Source organism: Nelumbo lutea, chromosome 3 (genome assembly GCF_056320005.1).
Source record: "Nelumbo lutea isolate HS-2025 chromosome 3, American lotus-T2T, whole genome shotgun sequence".
NCBI lineage: Eukaryota > Viridiplantae > Streptophyta > Magnoliopsida > Proteales > Nelumbonaceae > Nelumbo > Nelumbo lutea.
The window spans coordinates 36,881,599-36,889,965 of NC_142686.1; the positions used below are offsets into that span (position 1 = coordinate 36,881,599).

The 8,367-nt window shown below is 34.5% G+C and overlaps 1 protein-coding gene across 1 annotated transcript; it reads right to left on the reverse strand.

The window, feature by feature from the left end:
- Positions 1-2,795: 2,795 nt before the first annotated feature.
- LOC148864256 (large ribosomal subunit protein uL6-like) lies at positions 2,796-6,207 on the reverse strand. The gene is made up of 3 exons (XM_088977891.1): positions 5,770-6,207; positions 3,246-3,368; positions 2,796-3,162 (listed from the first exon to the last, which is right to left on the reverse strand). Exons 1-3 carry the CDS (start codon positions 6,139-6,141, stop codon positions 3,076-3,078), a joined length of 582 nt encoding a protein of 193 aa, XP_088834017.1. The 5' UTR covers positions 6,142-6,207; the 3' UTR covers positions 2,796-3,075.
- Positions 6,208-8,367: the final 2,160 nt, after the last annotated feature.

The window sequence follows — 8,367 nt, forward strand, 5'->3', positions numbered from 1 at the left end:
ATGGCCCGTTTGATTTGTAGGAATAGGGTAATGGAATTAGAATTGGAATGGGTCATTCTAATTCCAACTAGTTGGTTGGACAGAATGGGGAATCTCATTATCATTTTTGGTGAAATGGTATTCTCTCATTTGAAGGAATGGCATTCTTTCGTCCTCCCTTGGAAATGAAATCTTATACCAGCTAATTCCAATTTCCATTCTTATTCCTATATAAATCAACTGAAATTAGAAATAGATCCTACAGAACTTTTGATTCCAATTTGACTGGAGCCAAGTATTGACTCTTAAATGTGATGTCATATGGCTTAAGGCTGTATTTGATTTGAAGAAAAATGTAGAGAAAGGAAGAAAAAGGCAAAGAAACTTTTACAAACCTTATATATGTTTCCCTATCTTTTCCTTCCTTTCCCTATCTTTTCCTTCAAACCAAGCATAGTCTAAAGGAATAATTGTATTTTACAAGCAAAATAAGAAAAGAGAACTGCAATGCAGATGGAGTGATGGCGAGGCGATGTTGGTGGTAACTGGTAAGAAAGGGTTTGTAAAGTAATGTCAGACCTGAATAATGGAGTTGGAGGCCAAGCACAGCACATGGTGATGGATAGAAGTGAGTAAGAAGTAGGAGGGCAGGCGTGGAGAGACATGAACCACTAGTAACCAAGGTAGGTATTTGGTATGGAAAATTGCAAGTGGAGGAGAGCTGGACGAAGCCCCTCCTGCTCCTGCTTTCTTCATGTTACCTTCGCTTTCAGCTTTACATCTTTGTCCAGTTTGTTGGATGATTTGGAATAATCTCTGGGTCATTTATCTCTCTCGATCGCTATCTCTGGTAAACTTTATATAGGACGAGGACAAAATATCTTTACTTATTCAGTACGGAAGCACGAAGAAGAGAGGATACTGAAAGATTATATTGATTGCAATCGAAAATAGGAATTCGCAGTCACAGGCCCCAAACGAAAGAGAAGCGTGGAAAACTTTCTCAAAAATTATTATCCCAGCCGTTCAATGCAAAGGACGGCCGGGTTTAAAGCTATACCGCATAATGCAACGCTTGATTGCTAAAACCATAGAATGGATTAGCAAGACCGATTGGCAACTAGACCAATGGAATGGAAGCGAAAGCGATAACACGCCTCCTAATTAGTGTGGATGAATTTGTCTCCAGCCCATCCAATCACTCAGTCCGGAAGAGCTGCAGACAAAATTATACACACCCGGCTGAACACACCAATGCTCACTGTGGGCTCCATCTCTACTGAACACCGGTGTGTTCAACTGTAAATAGTTAATTCAGCCGGGTGTGTATCTTTTCTCAACAAACTATTCAAAACCAAAAGAACAGTCAATATACTAAGCACCGATATCATTGTGTATACACCACCTACGATATGGTTCAAAATGGAAGCATACTTGTGAAATACATACCCAATCATGACATATCAAAGATGATAGCCTCTATCGACAGTATCCAATCAATACTTTACACCTTAGGTGGAAGGTCAGATACTGTTGTCTCCACTTTAAATGAGAATAACGAACTGATTGAAATTGGAGGAAACACACAAGGATTAAGGTATCGATACAATACTTCCAATACAGGGCATATTCATGATCATGGATACTGATATGCTACAACTGGATATGTATCCACGATTCATGCATATCGATATGATATGCCATCTTATTGCGTCATATCGCACCATATCAGTGAATATGGTCCAATTCACATTGATATAGAAGTGTATCCGTGTCTAACTTGATAAAATTGTACATTGAATACTTTTGAATTGTTTTTCATCTTTAATAGAAGTTAAAAAATAGTATTATGAAAACAAAGAAAATTTAAGATTTCATTTTTTCAAAAATTTAATAAAAACTAAAATTATAAAAATAATATATTTCATATACCTTAAATGATTTATATATTTTATTTTACACATAATTATATGTTAAAAATGAAAACATAATTATTATTTGAAAAAATAGTTATTATATAAAAATACTAAATAAATAGAAATTCCAACAAAATTAATAGTAAACAGAAAATTATAATTATAAAAACTGAAACGAAAATTTAATTTTCCAAAAAAATAATAACTAAAAGTTGAATATAATTTATTTTATCTACCTTAAATGATTTTTTTTTTGTTTTATAAAAACATCATATGTTAAAAATGGAAACGTATTTTTCATTTAACAACTAACCCTAACATATATTTAAAAAGAAAACCTTATGTGGGACTGCTTAGATCGGAGTTATTGCTTTTACTTGCGGAAGCTTCATATGGAAGAAGAAGACGCTCATTGCAGTCTTGCACATCCAAAGCTACGGTCACCTTGTTTTACTTGACAAAGGCTTTCGGATTTTGGAGTCTTTCTCTTACTCTCTGTTTAAAATGATTTGTCATATAGTGCTGATTAGGGAACGGGATCTGCTCCTCACACAGGGGCGCCTAACAAGAACATCTACCGTGCATTGGGAACATCTCCATCTCCCATGAATAATAAGTTATAAATACGGGAGATGTTCCCAATGCATGGTAGGATGTGCGTGAAGACGGTGTGAGGCGCCCTGTGTAAGGAACAGATCCGGTTTCATTGATTAAGTGAGAACAGTCGAAGTTGCAGTGGACTCGAAGAGAAAATCCCTATCAAGATTGCAACAGGCTGTTCGCACGGGTTTGCCCTGACCGAAGCCGATGAGGTCAATGATAAATCTGATTGACAACCCCCCACCCAACACACTCTCAAAGAAAACGCAGTAACCATGTAACATGTATTTCCCCACGGAGTACGAGTCAAACAATTATAGCATGGAATTGAATAAAAAGTATTATTACACAGTTTTAAATTCCAACTCTCCAACAAGTAATTATAACATGTGATTAAATAAAAAAAGTTTGATAGAACAAAATTTTAAATTCCAACTCTCTTACTATTTGGAGATATCTCAATAAACCGGGAGAACAAACTAACAAAAAAGAAAAAGAAACTGTATTGTATTAAGCCTTCTCCTAAAATAAGAGAACATTTGAAAAGAAATCATCCATCCTTACCTAGTTAGTTACCTAATCACTCGTCATCAGCAATTGTTCCCTTATCGCTCACATAGATACCATCAAGGAACTTCCTTATATCTTTGTTCTTTACATGGCATTTCTGTTGTACAAAACCGGGAGAATGGTATGAGAAAGCGAGCAATATAGACGACCAAATACACAGACAGAGAGAGAGAAACAGACCTGGTTTATCAAAGCTGCTGACCGGGAGACAAGCTCAATATCGTTCCCATCTAACACGAGTTCATCCTTGACCTTTTCAGACCGGATAATGGTTACACCGTCAAGCATATCCACCTTTCTCACCTGAAGAAACAAAAATATATATTAATGGCAGCAAAGATCCACCATCTTGCCTGCCAAAAAAACCAAATATCCTCCATTTGAAACTAAATATAACTCTGTAATAACATGATAACCATCCGCATATGCCCGATTCCTCAATACATGGATTGCCTAGAGTTGACAAAAGATGTGACCAGACTAAAACTTTCTTAAGTACAATCAGATTTCTCAAATGGCTGCAAAACAAGACCCTGAGCACTAATAATATCTTCCATTAGCAAAGCATTTCAGGGAAAGATATATGTATGCCACACCATTAAAGAAAGCAAGGCATGCCTAAAACATCACATGACTGATGAAGCCCATAAACCTAGTGGATCAATTTTGAAGCTTGATAAAATCTAACCAGGAATCAAAAATCTGAAGGCAGCATAAATAAGCAGATACATTTTATCTCACAGTCATTGATTTTCACACGGGCAATGGCCCCCATCTAAAATTGCAATTACAGAAAATCAATTGATGTATAATAACCAGTCTATTATAGGTGATGAAACACTGGCTATAAACAACCTTGTCTGGAGAAGTCAGCATGGCAATGTTCTAAAAATCATAGTTACATGTAAAATTGTAAGTAGAGAATGTTGAATTGAACGATGTTGTAAATCATATGATCAGCATTCTTTTCTAAATTTGTCAAAAATTCATTATCATCTATGCTTTGTCCCATATCTACATATGGTCAGCTAAAGGCTACATGAATTCTGTGCTGTCATTCCTTTCTGTATACTTTGTTCATTATTAATTTTGCCAAAAATTTAAAGAAAAATATAAAAACTTGAATATATAGAAGTCATTTTAATCCACTTTTAATATAAGAGTTCCCCACTTCCCCCAATTATACATTGCAGGCAATAAGACGACACAATCAAGCTCAAATTAAATTACAACTAATGCACATAAAATGGATCTTTGACCTACATATCATGGAAAATAGGTTAAATATGGTTCCTTAAAGAATTTCTCATAAGGATTTCAGACCAAGATACCCTTGCAAAAAAATAAAAGAAACAAAGGAATGACAAAGTAGAAAACTAAGATTCGTTAGAATTTATTCAAATTTCATGTAGTATGAAATGATCTAAGCACTTATAACAATGGATATGGAAATCAACAGAATAGAATGCAAAAAAAAGTATTCATGTAGCCCACCCCTTATAGTTGGGATAAGGCATAGATGATGATGATAAACTTGGCAAACCACCAAATAAGAGGATTCAAAAAGTAATCAAAAGATTATTGCAGAAAAGGATTTGAGCTCAAAACTTGAACCAAAACACTTTGGATTCATGGCGCAAACTGTGCATAGAACTATCACCAAAGGCAGCCATTTTGCTGTATAAGGTTGCTGCATGCATCTAATGGTAGTGTACTACAAGCCATTGAAAGGTGTAATTCTTAACCATATCATCTACATCTACAACTTCATCGACAAGGTGGAAACCTTTCCTACGCAGGGTTGATCTGATTGCCAAGTAATTAGGCTACCCATATAAAATTTTCTGGATTTCATTTATCTTTTCCTTCTTCTGTTTAGGTTCCATTCTAAGTTTCTAACAAGGGAAAAATGTATGATAAACAATGATAGGGTTTGTGCGTTCTATTTCTGTAACTATGATTTCTTGTCTATGCACTAAACGGAATGGAATGGGGAAACGAGATTCGTGTAGGCGACCACATATAGTTGGGAGAAGGCATAATGAAAGTTGATTACTCGCCAACGTGAATGGTTGACAATAAGCAAATAAAGAAGTAGCAAATATAACAGTTCACCTCAATTCAACAAAGCATCATTCTAATTATGTATGGTCCGTGAAACAAATCCTGACATGGACAATAAATAAAGATATGCTTGGTTCACTTAAATATACATTGTTAGCAATAATAGATATTGATTTTAGCAAACGTCTGACCTGATAGATAATGCATATGCAACTTCAAGTACATAAACAATGAATATTAGCAGACTCAAAGCCTCGAACAACATTAACATCACGATTCTGCTATTCTAGACCAACATGAAAAGACATATCGCGAACCAAATTAGCTCCTTGCGGTGCAGAACAAGGTCTGCCTAGTAAAGGGTGTATAGTATAGCAAGGGCACAACATTAGGCGACTCCTTTTAATTCTGAACTTGTGCAAGTAGATTACAAGAAGGGATAGAAGAAATTGCGATTCAGCGATAAAGTGTCATCAACTTCATTCGTAACCCTTACTAAACAAAATGTCTCTTGACGAAATGTTTGGATTTTAAAGCCCAATGGATCCAATGCCATGTGGCCATGTCCCCCAGGTATAGGTAGATATTAACAAAGACGCTCTTAAGAAGAAAACGCCGGCAAGTTAACATTGTATTTTACCTTCTTCTCACCAAGAAAGTTACGGATCTCGATGCTCTTGCTGCCGTTGGTGATGCTGGCGTTGATGGGAAAGTGAGCATAGACGAACCTCATCTTGTATCGGTAGCCCTTGGTGACACCCTTGATGAGATTCTCAACGTGGCTGAGGGCTGTTCGGATCGCCGCAGTGGTCTTTCTAGAACCAAACCAGGCTTCGATCTTGAGCTTCTTCTTCCCTGACTCATCCTTGATAAGCTGAAAATCCAGGTTGAGGTGCTTGAAGTTCCTGCTGAGTTTTCCTCGGGGGCCCTCCACCTCGATGATCTTCGCCCTGACCTTAATCTTCACTTCATCAGGGATGTCCATCGTCTCCGACGACAAGATCGTCTTCATCTTTCCCCCCTCTGTTTCTCTCTACCTTTCCTCGATGTATAATCAGGGTTTAGGAGTCGGCGGAGCAGAGAAGCAGCAAAGAAACCCTAACCTAATTTATAGCTAGGTTCTGAAAGAGTCGGGCTCTGCTGCACTTGACGCTGAGGCGTGCACTTTTATGCAAACGAGATCACACATGCATCGCAAAGAGATGGGAGATCCAAACCGGTGTTAAAAAAACCGGATTAAACCGAAAAGAAGAAGAGATTCACGGGTCATACGTGTCGAACTATGATATTGATTTTTATTATATGTGAAGTTTTTTAATTTTTAAAACAAATGGTTAGGTTTCAAATCTCTTAATTTACAGTTTTTTTATATACTAGCAAAAGGGTACGTGCTAGTATATGAATTATTTAATATGAAAAATAAATTTTTAAAGTAAACTTAATAAAAAAATCACATTATAACCCCTAATGTACAAAAATTATTACAATTTTGAAGAATAATAGATTACACGATAATTATTCTAATAAATAATTATCAATAATATACAAAAAAAAGAGAGAATCTAGAGAGTGGATAATCACTTTTATTAATTGGATAAGTATTATTTTTCTTTTATTTTTTACGTTCTCGTATAGTTTTCTCTTGACAGTTATAAAAGTACAAATGGGGTTAATTGAGAATAAATAAGAATAACAGTATATACAAAGAAAGTAAAACAACATTGTCTCTCTAGGAAATTAAAAATATAGCGAGGATTATTAGGGATCACAGTTTTCCCCAAGGTCCCTAATCCCTTTCCCATGGGGATCATTGCTTATGCATGTATTTATATGTATATGTATATGAATCTTTTTAAAAATATGGTTGAATACGTTTGAATATATTTAGATCTTTTTAATGAGATATTGTAAATTTTAACTATTTTATTTTAATATTTTAAATAAAATAAAATGATTGACATCATAGAAAATCACGATGAGTGGGGAGCCTCGTGGGGACGTGAATGGGGCTAACCATGTCTCAACCAACAAAGATGAGGATAGGGATTTTCGCAAAGATGGGAAATTAGCAAAACATTATTTTTCTTCTTATAGTCATTTAGATCATAACTTGTCAACATTAATTAATAGCAAGCTTCCTATGTATAGTTCTGAGAAAATGTTCCTTTGATTTTCATTTTCATTATATAAAAATAAAAAATAATAAGGATAATAATTTTTTGAGAAAAAAAATAGAAAATAATCAAAAAATGGCATCGCCACAAAGATTAATGACAAAATAATAAATTGTCAACTCATTGAGAGAAAGTATTAATCAAGACAGTTTTGGGTTTAATTTTTGTTAGTAAATTATTTCTAAATAAATAAATAAGAGTTTATAGATAACAATTCATTTAATTTAATAAAATAAATGAAAAAAAAAACTTTAGGCTATCCCGAACCGAACTTGACTTTTGACAGCCCTAAATATTGTGCTCAAGGCAAAGAGAGTGTGGGGCAGATAAGTAAATAACTAAAAATAAGTTTATTTATTACTATAACGAGATTTGTACAAGCTATCCCAAAACCAAAGCTGACCTTGATAGTCCTAAATATTGGGATCAGGGGGAGAGAGTGGGGAAAATAAATAAATAGATAAAATGTATTTATTATTAGGACAAGATTCGTACAAGTTCTTCCAAACTAGACTTGACCCATTAACAGCCTTAAATATTGGGCTAATAATACTTTTGTTAGTAAACTATTTTCAAATAAATAAATTTTTATAAATAATAATTTATATATTTTATAAATAAAAAATTATTGAGACATGATTGGTACAAGCTATCCCAAATTAAACTTGACCCATTGACAATTTGAAATATTGGGTGAGATAAAGAGAGGGGAAAAGAATCAGGTGAGGTGAGAGAGAAGAAAGATATGACTTTCATTGTTTTTTGTTTTATATGATGGCATGGCCATAAATAGTTAGATATTCACTAGCAAAAATGAAAGGGAGAGAAAGCACCATGATTACATTTGTCATATATAATGGTATCATTGTAAATATATAGGTGGAGAAAATAAAGTAATATCAATAAATAGTCATTAATCAAAACAAGTGAAGAGATGGATTAGAGGTAATTAAACAATACGTGAAAATAAGTGGTCATGGGTTTAAGTTTCGTCACACATGTTTTAAAACTTTAATTATTTAATCACCCAAGCAATTTCAAGAAACTGGGATCAATTCATCAGT